This window comes from Leptinotarsa decemlineata, unplaced genomic scaffold (assembly GCF_025532065.1).
Source record: "Leptinotarsa decemlineata unplaced genomic scaffold, Ldec_3_MD MMD2_tig00001719_RagTag_RagTag, whole genome shotgun sequence".
NCBI classification, from domain to species: Eukaryota; Metazoa; Arthropoda; class Insecta; order Coleoptera; family Chrysomelidae; genus Leptinotarsa; species Leptinotarsa decemlineata.
The window spans coordinates 2,868,650-2,892,833 of record NW_027412569.1 but is presented as its reverse complement, the minus strand read 5'-3'; the positions used below and the strand labels follow the sequence as shown (position 1 = coordinate 2,892,833).

General features: G+C 33.9%; 1 protein-coding gene across 1 annotated transcript in view; it reads right to left on the bottom strand.

Annotated features, from left to right (window-relative positions):
• Nmdar2 (glutamate ionotropic receptor NMDA type subunit 2) overlaps positions 1 to 24,184 on the bottom strand; it is a 521,025-nt gene that overhangs the window by 118,326 nt on the left and 378,515 nt on the right. Inside the window, 1 exon segment of the mRNA XM_074176310.1 lies at positions 17,266 to 17,495. Coding sequence (XP_074032411.1) covers positions 17,266 to 17,495 — 230 coding nt within the window.

Here is a 24,184-nt window from a genome sequence, read left to right as displayed (position 1 = left end):
AAAGAACTGACCGTTAGCTCCCATACAGTTCAAAACATATTACAAAGGACATAAATATAGTTTAAAAAACTTAAAAACACGCTTTTAAAAAACATCGAACTAAAAAGAATTTTTTTTCAAATAAGGTTAAAACAATAACGAACTAAAAATACTAGTATCAATGTGAAAAAAGCGACGGACGCTTGATATACAAAAAATATGGCACAAAGCGCCTATGCTTTCTTTACAATAACACTAGTATTTTTCGTTCGTTATAGTTCTATGCTTATTTAAAAAAATTATTGTTAACTTTTCAGTTTTAAAACTATTTATTTTTCATTTTTCAGTTTCGTATGCTATAAAAGCGGTTTTCTAGTCTTTTCAAACTATATTTATTTTATCTAAACTTTGGGATCAATCAGCCGTATATTGTTTATAAAACTGAGCATTAATGTTTTCTGATTCCGAAGAGAGAACCCAAGGCAGCAGGCGCGCAAAAGAGGTTTACAATTGAGGCAGCAGGCGCGCGTGTTAGCAGCGTCATCTAACCGCGAATAGATCAAGCAATAATGTCCATATATCACGGAGGTTTCGTACAGCGCCATCTGCCCGCGAATAGATCAAGCAATGATGCCGATATATCAAGGAGGTTATGTACAGTGTCATCTGCCCGCGAAAAGATCAAGCAATAATGTCGATAATTCTGTCAAATACAATTCCCGGTATTGAAATGAACTTGTACCGGTCGTTGTCATTCTATCACCCTAATTTGGAATCCATCCTGGGGTGTATTCTCTTCCAGGATCATAATACCCCAATACTAATATCAATTAAGCTACATCTGAAATACATTTCCATTGAAACCTGATTTTCCTGAACATGTTCAATTATCCCCAGCATCACAGCCTCCGTTGTTACAACTCCACGAAATATTGCCATCATCCCCGTACAGCGTCTAAACTTTGATTAGGTTGGCGTCGCTGAATAAAGATTCTCGCACTTAATTTCCCCCAGATATTCGAGGGTGTGGATTTAGAGTTCTCGGAAGATATATAACTAATTCAAAATGTTGACTTGCTCCGCTCAGCAAACCTTTCGCCGAACTTGATTCACATTGAAGTGAATAATTATCTCCAGATTTCCAAACGAGCAACTCCAAATTGATTATCTTTTCAATTAATATCGTATAAATGGAACAGAGCGTCTGCCCAAATAGATCGGTTGAAAGTATTGTTCTTTTACTTACTCTATGAAGGAGCTCTTCTATAGGTTGTTTTAGAAGTTTTGTTTGTTTCGATGTCTAATATTTCGAGAGTTAATGATGGTTTTCAATTTAATATCTACGAGAGCCACACCTTCACAGATTGTACAATTCCCTTTGATTCTTTCAATCAAATCTCACATAAATTATCCGCCTGTAGGTCAATGATACACAAAGCTTTATCAATGTCTTTGTCTGGAAAGAACTTCCAGGATGAACTTGAAATAATTAATGAAATTTCGGTGTGAAATCAGATAATAGTTTTTTCAATAGAAAAGATAATATCAGATGAAACCCATAAAACGCTTACAAGTGAATTATCCCCATATATCAGAGAAAACAATACATGTGAATGTAGTAGCATTGATTACTGAGGTGAACTTTCGGCAAATCCCACACATATATTCATGGAATATTCCCTCTATATCATAAAACGAACGTTTTTATTCCAAATATTCATAGTATATTCTTGGAATATATACATGCCTTTGAAATATTCATAGAATATGCTTAATTGAATATGGCAAGATTACTTCTGAAATAATATGCAAAGAATGTCTATAAATGGATTATTCTCCCGTGAATATTATAAGAATATTGTCGATGGAATATACCATATGGTATATTTTTAGAATATATCCCCAGAGTATATTTCAAAATATTACTGGAATTTTGAATTATCTCGTAACGTATTCAAATAATTCGATATTATTAAAATCAAAAATATTTGAAGATTTTAATCGAATGCATAACCTAATGTATAATATAACCCTTATAGTGTTAACCAGTTTTTCAACTCATTGCGAAGATTCTGATGAATTGCTCCAACTATTGGAAACGACAAAAAAATTCGAATGGTCCAATAAATGAATCAATTGCATTAACAAATCGATTTATTCTCATCCTATTTTCCTTTTTGTGTTTGAAATTATTCAGTTTCAGTCATCACCCGAAGACGATTGTAGATACTAACAATCGAAACGTCGTGAACTAACGTGACTTGGAATCTCTCCACTTTATATTTTTTTCTTTTTTCATTTCTTTATTTTTATTTATTCAATTGTTATATTTTTACTTGTATTTTATTTCACTATTATTTCATTTCAGGTTCATTTTGGTTAATATAATTGGTATTTTCAGCTATTCATTTTCAATTCTTCTTTTTTAGTTGTTTCAGGAATTTCAAATCATTTTATATAGTAGACAATGGAAGTCCGAACTAGTGAAATTCATTATGAAAAATTGTCAATCACCTTCAAACAAACGTTGAAATTATTCAATTACAAAGCGACAAATCCTGGCAACAGAAAAATGGGGTAGTGAAGTATTGGAGTAAACGTTTCTCATTGGTCAATGGAAGTGTAGCTTGCAACAGTCGAAGCTCTGTGAAAGCGGCTGCTCCTTAACACTTCAATAGCTTTGCTTTGAAATCGACAATAAGTCTTTTTCCTGCGAATAGTACAGCGAACGTGTCACGAGAGGCAGCACTAGTAGTAGGGACAAACATGAACTATTCACATGTTGAACAGTGTTATTTACGAAATATAAATTTATTATTTAAAAATATAAAGTTACGATTTCACAAATTTTATAACGACGCTGCGAATATGCCATGAGGTGATATTGTTGATTTACAAAACATGAACACTAAAGTAAACTTTTTAAATGATTCTATAATACATCTATTTGATAAACATGCTCCTATCCGCGGGTTGAGTTGTAAAAAGAAATTTCTGCCATACGTCACATACAACCTCAAGCCTATAATGCAAACCAGGGATAAGGTTCATAAAACATATTTGACTTTGAGAACATCGGCTTCAAGGAAGTATTATGTAACTCTACGGAATTACGTTAATGACGCTCTGAAACGCGAAAAAAAACAGCATATATGCAATATATTCAAAACAAAAATAAAAAAAATTCTAAAGCGATTTGGGAAAATATGTCATATTGGGGCGTGAATACAAAGCGTTCTTCAGAAATCAACAGTCTTCCGCAAGAACTGCGTAATCCAGAAGAAATTAATAATTTTTTTCTTAATGTTACTGAAAATTCTACAATTAACAGTGATACCTTATCATTTTGTAGTAATAACAGATTCAATGTCAATGCAAGTTTCTCGTTTATGTAAATACCCAATAAGGATATCTTTGAAGCTATCAATAAAATAAAATCAAATGCTTTCGGTATCGATAATATCAATATTGAAATGATTTCATTTATCATTCCACATTGCATAGATGAGGTAAAACGTATTTTTAATGAGTTTCTGAGGCAAGGCATTTTTCCTGATCTTTAAAAATTGCTAATATTTTACCCACTCCGAAAATACCTATACCCACCTGTTTCAACGTGTTACGTCCAATAAGTATTTCTCAAACATTTTTGGAAAAATAATAACACAACAAATCAAAGAATATTTGGATACAGCTAACATACTTCCAGAAGTGCAATCTGGATTCCGACAGAAACACGGTACCAGCACTGCTCTGTTGAAGGTTATCAATGATATCACTACTTCTCAGGACAAATCGATGGTCTCATTTTTTGTTCGATCAAAGCGAAGCATTCGATCTGGTAAACTTCAAACAATTGCTGAGTAAACTGAAATACATTGGGTTTGAATGCAGTTCTTTAGATTGGGTGAGAAGCTATCTCACAGGAAGGGCTCAACGGGTTATACTGGATAATGATCAATTATGCTCATCTCTTTAGGAAACTTCTTCTGGTGTACCACAAGGTAGCATTCTAGGTCCATTAATGTTCTCTCTTTTCATTTTTGACTTTTCTGCCACGTTATCCCAGTGCGACATACATTTATATGCTGATGATTTTCAATTATATCTGTCAAGTCAATCTAATAATATTTACCAAGCTATCACCAGAATGAACTTAGATTTAGAAAATACACTTCAATTTTCAAAAAATCATGGCCTTCGAATGAATCCAAATAAAACAGTAGCCCTATGTTTGGGATCTGACCTACAAAGAAATGAAGTTGAAACAAATTTCCATCTTTTTCTTGACAATGAACCGATTGACTGGGTGAATTCAGCAAAAAATTTAGGTGTTTATATCGATAACACTCTCTCGTTCAACGAGCACGTTGAACACATTTACAAAACTTGCTTTTTCAAACTGAAATCCTTATATAAGTTCAAGTTCCAGCTTTCTCAAGGAACAAAACTGAAATGAGTTCAATCATTGATTTATCCCCATATTGAGTATTGCTGCTCAGTGTATTACAACTTCTTGCCAGACTATAATAAACACAAACTTCAACGCATACAAAATGCTTGTATGAGATTTGTGTGCTGCATAAACTACCGTGATCATGTAACCCCATATTTATTGAAATTAGATCAGCTGAATATTGAGTTTAGAATTCGTTATCTCATATATCTATTCTCATATAAACTATTGGAAAACAATATTGTAAACAAATTACTTGTTCAGATTAATTAGTAAGCGATCTGATAACCATTCTATCAATTCAAGAAAAGATACATTTACCATTCCATATCATGTTACCACCAAATTTGAGGGATATTTTTCTTACTGTGGACCGAAGTATCCAAATAATTTATTACCGTATATTCATTTGTCTATACAGTGTCACCGATAAAGTCCGCATCAAATGGGAAACTTTTTTATTTATCGTTTTATGTGAAATTTGATTTCGGCAGTAGATTTTGCTTGAGAAATGATGTCAAATGGCGTCTACAAAATAGGTCACGTGATTTCCTTAACCTGTCAAAATTGACATTTAAAAAAAGAAACATCGAAAAATTACATTATTCTTCAAAATATCCAAAAATATCAAAGGATAAAAACATTTTCTTTTGTAATTTTATACCCACACACCATGTTTCAAACCCATAATAAGTATTTTATATTTTCACTCTTTTTCCGCACTCCTGCTTTTTCTACTTATCAAAATTTAAGCACACCTGTACTAAATCATTTATTTTAACTAAACTCGTCACCGAATTTCTTTTTTTGTAATATAATAATATTTTAAGAGCCTCTTTGATGTTAAAAACAAATTTTGAAAAATAAAAGTTGTCAAACTTGATGCAAAGTTCATCTAGTTTCAACGGGGCTTTCAAAACTATACAGTACTTGAGTTTTTTAATGAGCAAATGGCCTCACAATATGAATTAGAACAAAACGGAACATTAGGAAACATCATTTCGTGATTCTTGAAGCCCATTCAATAAAAGAAAAAAACTCATAGTATTTACATTTACCTACTCTGCTAACAACACTAATTTAAAAAAACTGGGTAGGCTGTGAAAAAATATGAAACTACATAATGTGTTTTAGAAAACGTCACTGTCACTGAATAAATGAATGCCCGTTACTTCAATGTAATGTATGAAAATTAAAATAATATGTTATCTATACAAGAAAAAATTGAAATTGTGCTAATTTGTGGTGAAAACACATTGCATCGACAAGTGGCTGATATTTTTAACGCAAGACATCCTGGTAGACATGTTCAGCAATCCACTGTAAGTAGGATTTCAAAAAAAATTAAACTGACTGGTTCAGTTGAAAATACTTTTAAAAAACGTCATAATCCATCACGCAATAATGATGAGGTTCAGTTGGCTGTCTGCCTGGATGTTATCGAACAGGGAAAATCAAGTATTACCAATATTGTAGATAGAACTGGCGTTAAAAGAGAAAGCGTAAGAGCAATTTTACATAAAAATAAATTCAAACCCTACAAACCCAAATTTATAAATACCTTAAAGGAAAGAGATTTCGATGTTCGACTAGATTTCTCTTTTTGGTACCAAGGAGAAGTAGAATTAAACAGAAAATTTCCTTACAAAATCCTATGGACCGACGAAGCTACCTTCACATCGAACGGCGTAGTCAGTTCCCAGAATTGTAGGTAGTGGGCTCAGGAAAATCCTCATTTTGTGATAGAATGTCGGGACCAATATTCATTTAAAACAAATGTGTGGTGCGGTGTTTCAAATAATCAGGTAATGGGACCATTCTTTTTTAGACACAATTTAACTTCTCAGGATTATTTGCAATTTCTAAATACTGAGATCAGTGATATAGTGGACAATATGCCGGTTGAAATAAGACACAGTCTGTGGTATCAATGTGACGGGGCTCCTATTCATAGTTCAAGACAAGTCAAAGAGAAAATATTTGAAATGTTTAGGGGCAAAGTTATTGGGCGAAATATGGAGCAAATATGACCGCCTAGGTCGCCAGATTTAACCCCACTAGATTTTTTCTTGTGGGGTTACTTAAAACGAATCGTTTATAAACAAAGACCTTTTCGTGACGTGAATCACATATAAACTGTTATTAGAAACTCTATTTTAAACATAAACCCTGTGAGTATCAGCAACTCAATAAAAGATGTATCAAGAAGGACAATTATCTGCATAGAACGCGATGGAAGACATACAGAAATGTAGTGTATTTAATGTCGTGAGTCTTTTTTTCGTGTTTTTTTGCTATTAGGTATAGGTACATGTTTATTTTCAGTTCCTTTTAATTAAGATTAAATTCCACTGTATTTTTTGTTAAAAAAACAATAAACACTCTAAGATATTGTTTCCTAATGTTCCGTTTTGTTCTAATTCATATTGTGAGGCCATTTGCTCATTAAAAAACTCAAGTACTGTATAGTTTGGAAAGCCCCGTTGAAACTAGATGAACTTTGCATCAAGTTTGACAACTTTTATTTTTCAAAATTTGTTTTTAACATCAAAGAGGCTCTTAAAATATTATTATATTACAAAAAAAAAATTCGGTGACGAGTTTAGTTAAAATAAATGATTTAGTACAGGTGTGCTTAAATTTTGATAAGTAGAAAAAGCAGGAATGCGGAAAAATAGTGAAAATATAAAATACTTATTACGGGTTTGAAACTTGGTGTGGGGGTATAAAATTACAAAAGAAAATGTTTTTATCCGTTGATATTTTTGGATATTTTGAAGAATAATGTCATTTTTCGAGGTTTCTTTTTTTAAATGTCAATTTTGACAGGTTAAGGAAATCACGTGACCTATTTTGTAGACGCCATTTGACATCATTTCTTAAGCAAAATCTACTGCCAAAATCAAATTTCACATAAAACGATAAATAAAAAAGTTTCCCCTTTGATGCGGACTTTATCGGTGACACTGTACCTATATCAATTCAAAAAAAACTTTCTTAGATGTTCAAAAATGATTGTAATCTTTTATATTATCTCCATAATAGTTTTTTTATATTATTTTTGTGTTTGTGCTACTATAATGCCAACAAAGCATTGCTGTTTTGCGAATTGTTCGTCGGATAATCGATATCCGGAAGAAAACCATTTTTAAAACCTCATATTAATGAGGTAAGATGTAAGAAATGGATACATGCTTCCAGGAGAGTGGATTTAATAATGCAAAAAATAAATAAATATTCACATGTATGCTCTAAACATGAAATGAATAGTAAATTTTCTATAGTTAATTACCATTGATTAGAATGAGATATAACCTCAATCGTTTATAAAATTATATTCATTTATTATATTTAATCAAATTCATTTCATTAATATCTATATTTGATTCATATTTCACTCGGAAATGAATCTGAAATTCATAATTATTTTAAATTTATTTTAGTACGATTTGAATCTACCGCTACTCTTTTACTACAGTATGTATACTAACCTGTCTATTAATTTAGTTTTATTCTAGTTACTTTTAAATTACGGCATGAAAGCCGTCGTTTTAATATTACAACATTGTTATCCTTTACAGTTGTAAATTTTGGTTTTGATTCAGGAACATTTTCTTCTGTTAAAAACATTCTTTTTCGATTGTACTTTACCATATGTTTACATTAGGATTAGGCAGTGTTTGTCCCTACCGAACTACTAGCGCAGGTAGTGAGTGATTTTTCGTACTTCAAGAAAAAGGTTCATTGGTTCAACATGGCGGTTGGCATTGGTGTTATTATCAAAGTCTGTGTCAAAGTATCATTTTCTCATATTTAGTGTACCATTTATAGTTTGAGGCTGTCCAATTTGCAGTACTTACAGTGAATAGTTTGCTTTTGCATCTTCAAACAGTAGAGTTACATTTACAGTCTTTGAGAAAAGTGAGAGAAAGGCAATATTATCGATAATGAAAGTGCTTAACCTACAGTACCTCATTTTAGGCCCGAGAAGAGTTGGTGTGTAGGATTTGTTGGTTTGACTAAGTACATGTTTAAACGAGAGTAATTTCAGTTGTGTATCTTCAGTAGAGAAAAGTAAGTGAATGACACATTCTTTTGTATCATTTGTTTTCATAATTTTCATCATAGTATAAATATACCATAGTATCAATATGCCCAAAAGGAAAAGGAGTGGTACCTGGCCAAGAAACTGAAAACGTAATGAATACTTTTCAAGAATGCAAGTTCCTCTCCAGGTCATAAAAAGTTGTGAATGTTCATGAGGAACCTATGAGAAAAATATCTATTTGATTTTTATTCCAATTTTGTTTTGCCACTTTCAAATAGAGATAATGCCTTCCAGGTATCAATAATGAAAGACTGGGTGATGCATTGTTGGACAAAAATCAGGAAAACTCTTCTGGTGAGCAAAGTTTGGATACCTTCAAGTAAGTGAAATTCATTGAAGAACCCATCATACCACTCATTAAAAATACTTCATTTGTGGGTTTATTTGTTGAAGTGAGAAACCTATATCTCGCTCATTTATTTGTGTAATACATTTTTTCTTTTTCAATCGAATGTTATACTCATTATTTTAACGATAGTCGTGTCACGAAGTGTTCTGGCGATGTATTGAATCTATTGGAGCCTCTAAAGACACCCTACATTTTGTTTTGTGAGAGAGAGAGGACATTGGCAGATCAAGTTCTTCAGATAATGTGGGGCTGCAGGTTTTTCCGGGTTTTTCTGCAGCTAAAAAAGCAAATGTGCCATTTGAATCAATGAAGTCGCCTCGGAGCGCCAATTGATTTTTATTGTTGTTTTTATTTTTTCGTTGTTTTATAATTTCACAAATTAAAAAATTTATTATTGTACAATCAATGCTGATGAATTCACAGAATTGTTATTTCAGTATACATTTTTTGACAGTAGGAACATCCAAATTTAAACACATTTCTAATATTTGTAACATGAAAATATTCAGGAATATTTTATTCAGTGAATAAATATTCCGAATTAGATTTTTTTATCATTGGTAGTGGTTCTAGTTGAATATTTCAGTGTGTATTGTTTTTGGAATATATTTGTTCATGAATATTATGTGTCTTATTACTTGTGTGGGAGAGTCTCCGTAAATTTTTTTCGACCATTGTATTTTTACCCATGACATTCACGGTTCAGAAAATAGCAATGTTACCACATGATGCACGAAACGGCCTTTATATAGGCCAAACTGGTGGACATTTTGACGTAAGGCTCATTGAACACGTCTGTTTGGACAAAAAATCTACAATGTATGAACATCTATAAGAATCAAAACACAAGATAGGTGAAGATGATCTCAAAATCCTACACACCTGTAATGAAGGGAAGAAAATGAATTTGTTGGAAGCCATGGAAATCAAAGAATCAATCAAAAGCCCAAAAGTGTGACAACCCCGGTAATTTCTATAATCTCTGGTGCTGAATCTTTATAGTTAGCACCCCTGTTCATTTATTTACCTTCTCTTACCTACAGCTTACCTACAAACTACCTATATAAACACAATCCTAGATTTCAAATGTGGTTAGTTTTTATACTTGATAATGGGATAAAAGATGAAATCGGTTGTGAAAATGAAATATTTACAGGAAATTAGACGAAAGTCTATTCATTCATTTCAGTGATCCTGAATTTTCACTAAATAAACAAGTCATCAATTACATAAAAATGTACTCAATACATTGATACTTTCAACTTTTTTTATTTAGATTTTTTTTTATCTCTTCGGTTTATTCCAATTCTACTATGTTTCTCAAATATTCGTTTTTTAGGATGACATCAACTTTGTTCATTTTGTACTGTTCAAAAAGCTCATTTTGTAAATTATACTCCTAATAAAACCTTTTGTCATCCAATTTTTTTTTTAATTTCATTGTGCTTCATTTTATATGTTTTAGAATAGTTTTCAATTTTATTTGTCAAAAGAGATATTACATAATTCTTTCAATAAAAGAGGTTCCAATCATGATTTTTCAATTCTTCTCTTAATTTATCATATTGGACAGTACTGATTGTATCAACTGAATTTGTCTCCATTTCGAATACTGACAGGTGTAGAAGGATTTTTTTCATCGCCAGAAAAAAATGTCCATCGAGAGGAATCGTTACCCCCAGCGAAAAAAAGAAAAAAGTGTTATATTTCTTCACTCAACTGCGTTACAACTGATTCTGACAGGTTTGAGGAACAGAAAGTGGCCAGCAACTTTCGTTCCAAATTATAAGTTATTGACAAAAATCGAATCAAAATTGCCTTCGACCCGAAAAGTTTACGTATCGTGAATCGGGGGAATGCGATTATCTTCAGATGTGAAAAGTTATCTTTCTCAGACGTGCTAGAAATTCACTTGAAAACTGTACAAGCATGATCCGAATAAAGTAATCATCCTGAACAATTATATTATTCAAATCAGTTGAAAGTTTCGAGAGCGGTTTCATTTAAGAGGATAGGTCGTGCTAAAGCAACTTATAGTTCTCTCAGAAGAGAAGGATGAGTCCTACAGGGTAGTTAAGGTAAAATAGACTTGGGATCTGTGATTTTGGCAATAGCGCTGTGTGATGAAGTTGTAGCATTTCCAAAAGGCTACATTTGATTTGTATCACTCTATATTCACATCAAGTACTTCTAGTGAGAACGTCGGTAGTACCTTACGATAGGCAATCAAGAAACGAACGACAACTTTCAGGAGTTGAGAAACTTGTGCGAGCTGAGGACTAACGAGGTCTTACCTTTCAACGTGTGATTCCGAACACGGTTGCAGAATCATCCCAGCTTCAACCAGATAAATCCTTTCGAGAAAAATATCCGGTCGAGGCGGGAATCGAACCCACGGCCTTCCGATCGTGAGTCGGGCGCACTACCACCGCGGCCACTTCCACAACGAAAACGAAGATCAACAGGCGACCTTCTATTGTATGTCACCCATATTTGGAATAACGTCATCGAGAAACATGGAGAATCAAGAGCTGTTGCGCATGAGGGATTGCTGGCCAAACTTCGATGCTATAGCTTGTCGGATCATTTTTGTGTATGGCTCTTCGGCTTACTAGAAGAACGTTCTCTGCGAGTGACCGTAGATGGATATCTCCCGACTTATTGGTAAAAACCTAGGATCCAATATATTACTTTGCTGACGACATCACACTTCTTATCTTGTCATTCCATTTGGATTCCAGGACATCGGCTGTAGATGCACATTTTCACCGGCAGCAGAAGGTTGCATATCTTATTGAGAATCCACTGGTGATTTTGCATTGGGGTGGAGGTAACCAGGTTCAATTCAATACCACGAAAACCCAGAAATCAGTTTTCTCCGAACCGGATATAATAATTTCAGAACAGACAATTCCGCTTTCTGCTTCGATAAGTTTAGTGGCAGCTAAAATGGACATTAATATGTCTTGGTACAAGCATGTCACTTAAAACACTGTCCTAAACCAGAAAACTGTACATACCTCAGCAAGTTTTGGTGCTTCATAAAGCTCAGATCAGACCTTCTTTGAAGTATTGTAGCAACTCAGTACTCGCTTGGCTTATTAACAAGAGGATTTTATTCGCTGTTTCATCCATTCATCATTCATTCAAATAAGGAAATAACTCATCTGAAAACTTGAATAAATATTTTTCGAAACGAAAAGGGAAAATTATTCAGGAATAAAATTACAACAGAATGTTAATCAAAAATACAATGAATCATCACGAACAAGCTATAGATTTATATGGTTTCTGTGATTATTTGGTTTATTTTCGATAGCACATCATTTAATTTATATCAGTGTACAAGGAAATGAACATATTATTATATTATTATCATCACCAAAAACTAACATTATACTGCCCATTATACTGCCCAGCAGGATCGAAGAAAAGGAGATGTGTTGCAATGCTGGAACCTTTCGTGAAGATCGATAGATACTGAATGAATTTCTCAATACCGTCTCTTTATGATCTTGACGTCCCTCAATATTTAAAAAGATTTGTACGCTGACATTGCAACTTTGATCTGCAATCTGTGCAAAGTTTGCGTATTTGGATATTGTTTTATATTTCTATGTCTTGTGATCCTATCAATTTTGATGTCTATGAACTTGGAATATCAAAAGATGGAATTCTGAATACTGAGTGTTTTTGTTTCAGAATATTGAAATTAAAGTTGCAACATCTTTCAAATCATGTATCCGCTTGAATGAATTCGAATTATTTCATGATTATTTTCCATATTTGACAGTATTATTCTCACTTATGGAGTTCCGCTCTCAAGCATACCCCGAAGCTGCTGAATTCCATTCAGAAAAAATCCATTCGCCTGATTGGAGACTCGAATATCACTTGCAATTTTGATAGTCTAGATTGTCTGGAACATCGAAGAAAAGTTGGACATTTGTATCTTTTTTTTAGATACTTTCACGGCAGATGTTCGAGTGACTCACACATTTGATTCCGCCAAGACCGGCAAATATCAGAAATACGCGACGAACTGTGGCTAAAAACTGGTCTGGTGTTAGATCCTGTTTCACTTCAAATATCCTGCACCGTCTACCATTACGCTCATGACTCATTATTAGTCTGCTCGCTGAAAACATCTTTCTCATTTTTAAATAAAAATAATTAATCATTGTTCAGTGAACTCTGACCCATTGATCGATTCTTTACTATATTCATAACTTTGGTAATGCATTAATTGCAGATTTTGTTCAATGTTTATAAATTGTTAACAATAACCAGACAATGGATATATCACTTATACTGTAGTTTCCATGGATTAAGTCACCATAGTATAACTGTTACCAAAACGGAATAGTGGTTTTCTGCTTTTCTTTTCATGACTGATAAAATTTTGTAATAAACAGAGAGATTGTAAAGAACCCATTTTCTCGTAATCTAACTACGAGCGAGAAATGTGTTGAACTCCTTAGTATACTTGTTGATGAATGTCTAACCTGGAAAACTCAATATGAATATCTGATTTTCCAGTTGAGCATTAAATCTCTCCTTTCAGCTGAGGAATCCCAGATATACCCCCTATACTGATATGCCACAGCAACTTTATTAGGCACAACATATTTCATTATGAAATCTGTTTCTGGAGTTTATACCTTTTGGCAAACGATATATTCACTGCTCAGAAAAAAGTTGAAAAAAGTATGACAGGTCTGGAAAAAAGAGAATCCTGCTGATGAGTTTTCAGAAATAAGAGGATCCCAATAATGTTGCTCAAATTTATATTTGAAACTTTTCCGTACATTTTTGGAAACAGATTCAAATTTATTGGAATCTAAAATTCATCATCCCAGTACCAGGCAAAAAAAATATTGATGTTTCATATAGCACGTGTTGAAAGTCACCAAGTGTAATGGGACTCAAAGTGTTCAATTATTAACGAATTAGATCTGAAATTGGGTATTTGCACTTTCATTAAAATCCCGCTTGAAATAGTACCTGATTGAAAGATTTTTATTTTTATGACGTATATTCGTTTTTATCTAAAAGATAATATTATAGTCTATTTTTAAGGTAAATCTAACCCAGTTGATATGAATTTGTTTTCGTACTTTTTTTGGTTCCCAAAAATTCATTTCATTAATCTCATATTCGTTTATGTTTTTTCAATTTACTTTCGACTCAGTTTCTTGAGTTTCATGACAGGACAATTCCTATACAATTGATTATTTATTATTATTGTTCAAACAATTACCATTACTACAATGCCTTTTCACACTGAAATTCTTGACAACTAGAATCAGTAAACCATATTTTGGAAAAGTAATTTGGCATTACTTGTTGAATATAATATACAGGCCTTTTTTTTTATCATGTGGAAACTTTGCTATATTCTATTAAACCGTAACAGATACGAAGACGATCAAATGGGAAAAAAGGGGACTGTCATTGAGAACAATCCAATGGCCGAAGAAAATTTACGGGAACTCTTGCTATTTTCGAGTGATACGGGGAAATCCAAAAATGCTGTTTTTCGTCTTTTTTTTTAATGGAATTGTTATTTCGGAGAATATGAAAATTGGAAAGAAAAAATGTCAGTGTATTTGAAGTGTACTATGACGATGTAATGATAAATATTCGATAAAACGTTTCGTGTCAACATGGCAATCATTCCCTTTTTTAAATCTGTCTTTTTCATTACAAATATTGATAAAGCAATGAATTCACAATCCAAGGGGTCATCACATTCGATATTTTTATAGCGTTTCATTTGAAATAACTGCCATCATCAGTGACAACAATTTTAAATTACGGTCCTATCGTTACTTCTTTTGTGAATTATTTTCATTTTTCCAAAAAATAATTCAGACAACCCAATAAATTCGACAGGTAGGTACCCTAACACAATGAAAATTCGTCCTTTTTCGTTTTTGAAATTTTTGTATTGCCGTAATCCTTCTTCCAAGGCTTATTTCTCCCTAACCAATAATAATCAATGCTGGAGGTAACGGAAATATCAGTTTTCGGTCAAAATTTCGATATGATCAAATAACATCTCAATTTATTTACCATCTCAAACGCGTAGGCTTTGTTTGGTTTCTATGGCAGGAAAATGAATGCATTGTTGAGAACTGTCAGACGTTTATGAACATATCAAGATGTTTTCAAATGATGAAAAGACTGATATGCTCTTTAGTTATGCAAAATCAAATAGACTTTTTTTTGGCAGGGAATATGTATGTTGAGCTATACCCGAATAGTCGTATTCCGAACATCCAAATGTTTGGATGATTAGTAATATGGTGCATTTGACAGAAAAAAAATGAAGAAATGTGTGGTTTCTGGAAGTGTGAGGAATCAAATAAATGTTATGGGTAAGCAAATATCATCACATAAAAATTTACATAGTGAAAACATCTTTTTTTTATTTAGGATTGACCAGTTACAAAAATTATGCTAATCAAGATTGTTCTTTACGAGAAACTGCTCACGAAATAGGCACCTGAACTATTTTCAAAAACAACAAATATGAATGCTACAGGTAACTCAAAGTTCATCACCTCAATGAAAGGGATTACGGAAAAAGAGTACGATTTACGAAACAGTTGAGACGTAGAGGAAAGTTGGAGTATTACTCCTTTAGTTTTTTGTCTGGGGATACATAAAGGATAAAGTTTTTTCAACACTAAGTACAGATATCGACCATCTCAAACAAAAAATAAGAGATACACCAGTTATGCTGGAAAATTGTCACAGACATTGTCTGGACCGACAACTCATGTGCTTTCAAAAAAGAGATTGTCAATTCGGGCATTTATTGTAGATTTCCATATAGCTTTGATTTTCCGTATTGGTATCACTTTTTCCAAAAGTTCATGATAAAATAAATTGTTCTTCTGTTTGATTGTTGCCACTGATGATGGTGGTTATGTCAAATGAAAACTATAAAAATATTAAATGTGATATACCCTTGGATTGTGAATTTATTGCGTTACCAATATCTGTAATACAAAAGACAGATCCAAATTTAAAAAAAATGATGGTGGCCATGTTTGACACGAAACGTTTCATCTAATATTCATTATTACATCGTCATAGTACACTACGAATACAATAACATTTTTTTCTATGTTTTGATATTCTCCTAAATAACAATTCCATTCGAAAAAACGAAAACTCCGTATAACTCGCAGATGGTGCTGTATGTTCAATTATTGCTTGAACTATTCGCAGGCAGATGGCGCTATACGTAACCTCCTTGATAGGTTGTTCAAAAGAAAATCAAAATAAAAAACATATTTTAAGAATTATAAGTGTTAGCGAAATTTTGTATTACAGATGAAATATTTGCAGAAAAATGTTTTGAACGAAATGGAATATACATTTTGATATCTAATTCGATTATTTGAAAGCAAACCAATGTGGATTTCAACAATGAAAACTTTATCGTAAATTGTACACCTAAAAAATTAAGTTACTTGAATATTTCAAAAAATCGAGAAATTAGAATCAAGGTGCTTGACATACACATCAAATCAAAATATTGATTCGAAAAATAAAATTATTCACTGAAAAACTATTTTTAGTCCATTGATATTTTGAATGAAACTTCAAATCAAAACATCAAGACTGAATTGTTTTTTGAAATTATTACTTGAAATTTTCTCTTCACTTCGAAACAATTTTTACAACTGTCCGCCCTCTGTTGAAGCCTTACTGCATCTCACTATTACTATAGAATTCAATACCTCAAACTTCATTATGTTGTTTGAGAGAATTTTACATTCATGCGCCGTCTGTTAAATATTTATGATACTAGTGACTAGAACTTAAAATAAAATTATTTTTGACAATGAATCGGACTAAAATGAGAAAAACAAATATAGTTTAAAAAAACTAAAAAACACTCTTTTGTAAATAATGTTTTTCAAATGAGCTTAAAACAATTACAACGAAAAATACTAGTATTATTGTGGAAAAAGCCTGGGCGCTTTGTTCCATATTTTTGTATATCAAGCGCCCATCGCTTTTTCAACAATAATACTAGCGTTTTTCGTTCGTTATTGTGAAATTAACTATTCAGTTCGATGTTCTTTAAAAGTGTATTTTTTAGTTTTTCTAAACTATATTTATTCCTATTTGATCGTATCTGTTACGGTTCAGAATATAAGAATGTAACCACATGATAAAAGAAACGCCCTGTATTTATATGTGACTGAAATGTGTTATTCACTACAAATGATCTGTATCAGGAAACAGATTTCATTTACGGTAAATGAAAAATTCACTCGACCTCTATTTTGTAATACTTTTCATAAGAAATTCATATTATTCTTGTGATGAAAATCATCTCATCTGCTCACTCACTCAGTAATATCGGCATCGCTGGCCACCCTGCAGAGCACGCCCCTGTCCATGGAACATTTTCCGGTGATGGGGTCCGGAGGGGCCAAGTTGATGTACGGAGGCTCTTCCAAATACGTTATTTTCAAGTGGAACTTCTCGGGCACTCCCTGGGGTGGTGTGTGGCTATTTCCCGGCCACACGATGTCCTTTATATCCAAACCCTCTTTCTGCCACGATTTCCATACGCCGATCTGCGGATGGAAACAGAGTTATGGAATTGCGTTTCTGGATTAACATGTTAACGAGATAACTAGATTAATATAGTTAACAATGTTTTTTGATTAATTTTCAGGTACGGATTTTTTCTGTTGAAGAAAAAATCCAAAAGCAGAAAGTAGAGATAATATAGGAGAAAATCATTATATTAAAATATTGTGTGTTTAGTGCAAGTTATTTTAAAAAAGATATCTGTGAAATTGAAAAGTACTCTGTAAGTCTCGTATTTTCCACTAAACCTTCATTTTTCAGTGAGGAATATGCTCTGAAAAATTCGAACAAATACAAGCAACGATGTATCTATCAAATATCACTGGAGAATCTAAAAAACGTGACATTTCCTACAAAATTTTGTATATTAGTTCCTCACTATCTTAGTCACACCCTCTTAATAATAATAGTAATAATAATAACGAGAAGTGCCGAATTTATTGGAACTATTCATTCCCCACCCTCAGGCTCATTCAAGCCAATAAGCCTGATGTGGTCCTTCTCGACCACCAGAGCAAGACGATATTTGTCGTGCAGTTTTCAGCTCCTGGCTAAACGAGTATCGTCAGAAAGGAGGAGGAAAAACGAAAAAAATATCGAGATTTTCTCTTCGAACTCCGCAGACTCTATCCAGATCACTCTGCCAAGATGGTTGTTCTGATTATTGGATTCCTTGGTGGAATGATGTCCTCTCTACTCTCGAATCTTAAAATCATACCGGCTTGCCGCACTAAGGCAGAAATCTTAGCCGCACAGGTGCAGAAGGCTGTCATTCTTGGCTCACTGCGCTTGCACAGGGCACATTATTCTCGGACCCAATGATCACTTACCCCACGGTGTGGGGAGTGGTTATTGGTTGATAATGCTGTCGCGCCCTCCCGAATGTGTCGGGGCTTCGGAGTATAGGGCCTGACCAGTGCACACTACGGTGAAAAAAAAAATGAGCAGAGAGGATCGAAGAGAGGAGTCGCTGGATGTGAGGAAAAACTGCTCATCGATAGATATGTAACGCAGGACTCGATACAGGGTTAAGTGTAAGAACAACAGAGTAGTTCTCTCCGTTGCCGAGTTGAACTTCGCCCTTTATTTTCTTAAATATATTATGAAGGATTTTTTTATGTATTAAAAGAGGAAATAATAAAAACGTTATTATCATTATTATTATTATGGCCTGGATCGATTACCGTAATGCATTTGATACAATTTTGCATGAGCTCATCTTGCATTTGCTCAGATGCCTTGTGATACCCGACAACATAGTGAGATGCATTGAACAACTGATACCACTTTGGCGAACTCGCTTCACCATAACATCTGGTCAAGCAAGAGTCCAAACAGGGTGGGTCCCTTCCAGAAGGGGTGTATTTCAGGGTGATTCCCTCAGTCCCCTTCTCTTCTGCATCTCACTATTGCCATTATCCGTTGCGCTCAGAAATAATCGAGGGTAAAACTGTGGCACCCCTGGAAACCGGAGGCACAAGGTCACCCATCTGTTTTGTATGGATGATCTTGAAATGTATGCCTCTGGAGAAAAGGATCTCCATCAGTCCTTGAGGGTGGTGGAAGCGTACATGCATGGTATCGGTATGAAGTTCGGAATAGACAAATGTGCAATGATACATTCCAAAAGAGGACGATGCGGGGACTACGGGGAAGATGTGCAGCTCGTAGATGGAAGCATCCTACACCATCTAGATGCCGGAGAGACGTATACCCACCTCGAGGTGAAACAACGCCACTCACAAGAGGTAACAGCAGTGAAAAATTGACTCCGCGGCGAGTATCAGCACAAACTTCGACAGATCTGATCATCGGAACATCGGGCGGGGTCCCCCTTGGGACCCCGCCTCGTCCTTCGGGTCTTGACCCCTGAGCTCCCTTGTCGCATATCAGTCACGCGGTCATAGACAGCTGAGGGAAATTGAATTGAACAAATTTACCGGTATGAGAATTGAACTCAGGTTGTCGGCGTGGTAGACGTTGTCCAACGTGAGATCTTGGAAGTAATTGCGAACTGTTGATACTTATGGCGCGTCATTTTCGATAACAAACCGCATTTCTTGATCTCCGTAGAACTTTAGGAAAATTGTGACGTCATTTTCATGAGGAAGATAGGGAAATACCCTCAAATTTGGCGAAGAATTGTTGTTTCATAAGACGTGTGAGTAAGGGTGAGAGACACGTGTGACGTTATCGATGAAGAGAGAGATGGAGATGGTATGAAGTGATACGTTGCCAGCGCAAGAGTGACAGGATCCGTGTTGTCGGTTGTAAAATGAATCGTTGTTTATGGGGCGATGAAGCGTTGCCAGTTTCAGAATAATGCATGAAGGGTTAGGAATACGACTCGATGAAAATGAGACGGCAACCACTAGGAGGGTCTAACGTCTCCACGTGTGTTCCAACATGTCACAAAGAGACTTTCTTTTCTGCATCAATTACTCCATACGTTCCCCCCCCCCTCTCACTGTCACACACACATACCAACGTCGCGTGACTTCAAAGTGTTCCAGAACCGGCCTTGCTCATCTACATTATAGTTACTTCTTGGTGGTCAGCGGCTGGTGTAATTCACCACGATTTTATACAACCCGAATCACCGTCCAAAAATGTGAGCCCCAAATTAATGTATTTACGGCGTTTTTCTATGGTAATTTCGAAAAAATGATTTATATGAAACAGTCGGACGAATATAATGACGATACAAACAGGTATAAGAAGCGTATATGGTTTGAAGCAAGCTCCGAGATGTTGAATCAGGCTTTCAAGTAAATTTTTGTAGAATTCAGGATTCATACTCAGCGAAGCTGATTTGTATACATTCAGCAGGAAAAGACATAGCGGGAAAATTCTCATATGTTGACGATGGTTTGATACCCACAGATCCCAGAAATCTAGATGAATTCATGAGATGAAATGAAATTTCAATTCAATACCGAATTCAGTGAGGAACGGCCAGAAATTGATCTGAATAGAGGATGGTGGTATCGAAATTGGAATCTCTATATTATTCATGAAAATTTCTGCAAGTAAGGGGCTTGATGGATTTCCCATAATTAAACCTCAATTATGGTGAATCCATTGAGCTCCTTACTTGCAGAAATGTTCATGTCGATCTTTAAACATTCTTTGATTAAGAATTTCTTGTATTGGCATAGATATGTGGATGACATTTTGGTATGTTTTATAAGTACTAAGAGGCAATTAGATACTTTTCAAATGGATATTAACAATATTCATGAGAACAATAAATTCACTATTGAAATAGAAGCAGACAACTCAAATAATTTCTTGGGCAATTAGTAGAAGGAACAACAAACACGATTTTTCAATTTATCACAAACCATTCTATACGAATATTACTATACATTACGATTTTACCCATCCTCATCAACACAAAGTAACAGCTTATGATAGCATGATTCACAGATTAGTCGATGTTCCTCTCTCAATATATAATTTAAAAAAAGAACTCAATATCATCAAGCAAATTGCGGTAAACAATGGGTTTGAAGCCGAATTAATTAACAAAATACTTTCCAAAAAAGTTTACGCAAAAGCGATTCGAGACGTTTCTCCTATTGATAAGGGAGATATTAAAAATTATAGAGCTTTAACGTATTTTGGACAACCAATGGAAAAAGTGGTTTAATTTTTGAGGAAACGAGATATTAAAATTGCATATAGACCAAGTAATACGTTGGGAAAGTTAGTTAAAAATAATGAAGACGAGACATCCGAATTCGAGAAATCAGGAGTATATAAATTAAAGTGTGGAACGTGCTCTGAAGTATATATTGGTTAAACTGGCAGAACATTTTGGAATAGAATGCAGGAACATCATACGAGCTATGTAAATATGAAAAACAAATTCAACATATTCAAATCATCTTCTAACAGAAAATCATATCTACAATGGTGAGTTCGAAATTTTGCAGATAGAAAATTAAGGTTTGAAACTAAATCATTTGGAAGCAATGGAAATTAATGAACTCAATGATTCAAATATTCTAATGAATGACCAGCTAGATTTGAATAGATCACCATAATTGAATTTGTTTTTTTAAAATCCAAGAAAGTGTAAATGTGACGTAATAATATGCTTTAGGTAATCATAATTCAACAGGTACCTTAGGTAGAGGTTCAGGTAATTTTTCGAGGTAGTGTAAATTATGGTTACCTGTAGCATATGAATATTAATGTAGAACAATTTGAAGTATTCATACACTTGAGAAAGCTACTGTGCTAGCGAAACATGTTGTGATTATATTTCTCAAATGGAGGTTGTGGAAATCAAATCGTGAGGTGTAGTTTTTGAAATTACTATGGATCTTCATCAATTAACGGCCGAATCAATCAGAAAATCAAATAACTTTCTATATTTATAGAAAATTTGTGCATTGTCGTTCCTAACCAGACGTAACCTACTATTTAAAAATTTCATCACAAAGCTCGAGGTTCGTTAAATCAGATTCGACACCACAATTAAAATCTATCCTTTGAAGAAATATCAATTGAACCAGTTATTTTCGATAGAGTATTGGGTAGTTTATTTCCCCTTCACAATCAGATGAAAACTTCCTAACGAAGTGAAATAGAAACAGTCTATCCAACAACTTCGTAGAAAAATATTATTCCTTCTCTTGAATTTCTCTGATTCATCGCGAAGTAATAATACAAGCTCAATGAACTCTTCCTTTACGAGTCACTGAAGGAAACGAGAATCGTTGAATTACTATCGGAACACTTCCGCAACAAAATCATAAATAATTCATACAAGTATGAAGCAGAGTCGTTATTCCATTCAACGACTATCGGATTTTCGATTGCGGAGTTGTCAGTGAGGTCGATGGGAAACTATAAAGAAAACGAAAACTCCGAATTCGAACAACAACACGAAATAAAGTTTCATAAATAGAAAAGTATTTTATTTTGCTTCCTCTCGTAGATGTCAATACAGAACATTCGTTTTATTTTCGAATGTATAAATAAAAAGATTTGATATTTATACAGCAGTACTTATGAATCGCTGTATTTTTGACATGACGAATCTGAATGAAATGGAAATGGAAAAAAGGAAGTTACCCTGTGTATGAAATTATCTATAGAATATTTTATGGGTATTTGAAGGTCAAGATGGCGGAGGCCAAAGATAACCTGTACCCTGTAAAAGATGTCAAAGAGTGACGCAAAGTGGTTCAAAATCTGTTGAATGTTGTATTCTGTCACACTGTGGTTGTCTTAAGCTGATGAAAAGTGTTAAATACCTTGATGATAATAATATCTTGTGTTGTGAGGAACTTCATACCGATTTAATGAATGAACCGGACCAATTCCTCGATAATGCCAGTGATCTATCAACTGAAAGCTCCAAAACCATAGAAAAAGGTATTTGAAAATGAATATTGACAAAAATGAGCAGCTAATAGCTAATCAACAATTGGCTATAGTTGCTCGACAAGAACAAATGTAATTATTGCAAATTCTAAACATCTATCAACTCGCGCCATCTGGCTTTCAAAGAACAAACGATGCGAATAGTGAAGGTATATAGATCTCCAGGCCAAAATAATTCAACTTCGAAGCTAAACCAAAGCCTTGCAAATCTCGAGCATATATGAAAAACGGTGTCCTTTTCTGAGAAATGAAAAAAAGGTGAAACAAGAAATTACCAAATGGAGAGCAAATAAAAACAAAAACAATAACTACAAATCAAGGGAATTCCCATGTGATAAAAACTTCAGAGGTCGCAGCTGGTATTCTACATGGATCATTTAATTCATTTAACTGACGATACACCGACAGATGATAAAAATGGAATGGTGTCAACAGTACAAAATAATAATTGGACTCCGGTTTCGCCCAGGAGTAACAGAAATAGAAAACCACAAATCATCATGGACAACAATAAAAACGATGAATTTGAAAAATTTGTCTCAAAATTTGTTGACCTACATGTTACGGGACCGCATACTGATACAACAGAAATATCTCTTTCAAATCTACTGAAGGATACCTTCCCAGAGATAACTTGTGAAGTAATCTGCTCCAAATATCCATCAATATACTCTTCTTTTAGAGTAAAAATTTTAGCCGACGATTTCAAAAAGGCCATGAATCACCATTTTGCATCGTGTGCACCTCTGCTATATTGGCCACACAGTTTTCCTAAGTTGTTATAGATCACCTTCGGGTAACCTCAATGTTTTCCTCGAAAGAATTTATGATGTTTTAGTTGAAGTATTCAAACCAGGTGTTGATTTTTTTCTATGCGACGATTTCAATGCCACTGTTACGGTGAGCCTAGCAGATATTTTATGAAGATATCTGATCTTCTAAATTGTTTGCTATTTTTTTGTTGATGGTATATCCCTTTGTAAGAAACCCTTTCTTTGACTTTTTCCATACAGCCTGTACTGTCTCAAGGATATAAAATCATATTATTATTATTATTATAAGACAGACACTGCCTGTTCTCGCTGCTGCTGAGTAAATGACTTGTCCATTTATTAAGCCTCATGAGCGGATTCCTTTTTTTATACATTTTTCTATGACAGTCATTGCAACAATTCGTTTCTGGTACTGATTAATATAATATAGCAATGCTGATACTATATACAAATTCTCCCACCGGATTTAAGGGCATGGAGAAACAATGATGAAAGATAATTTT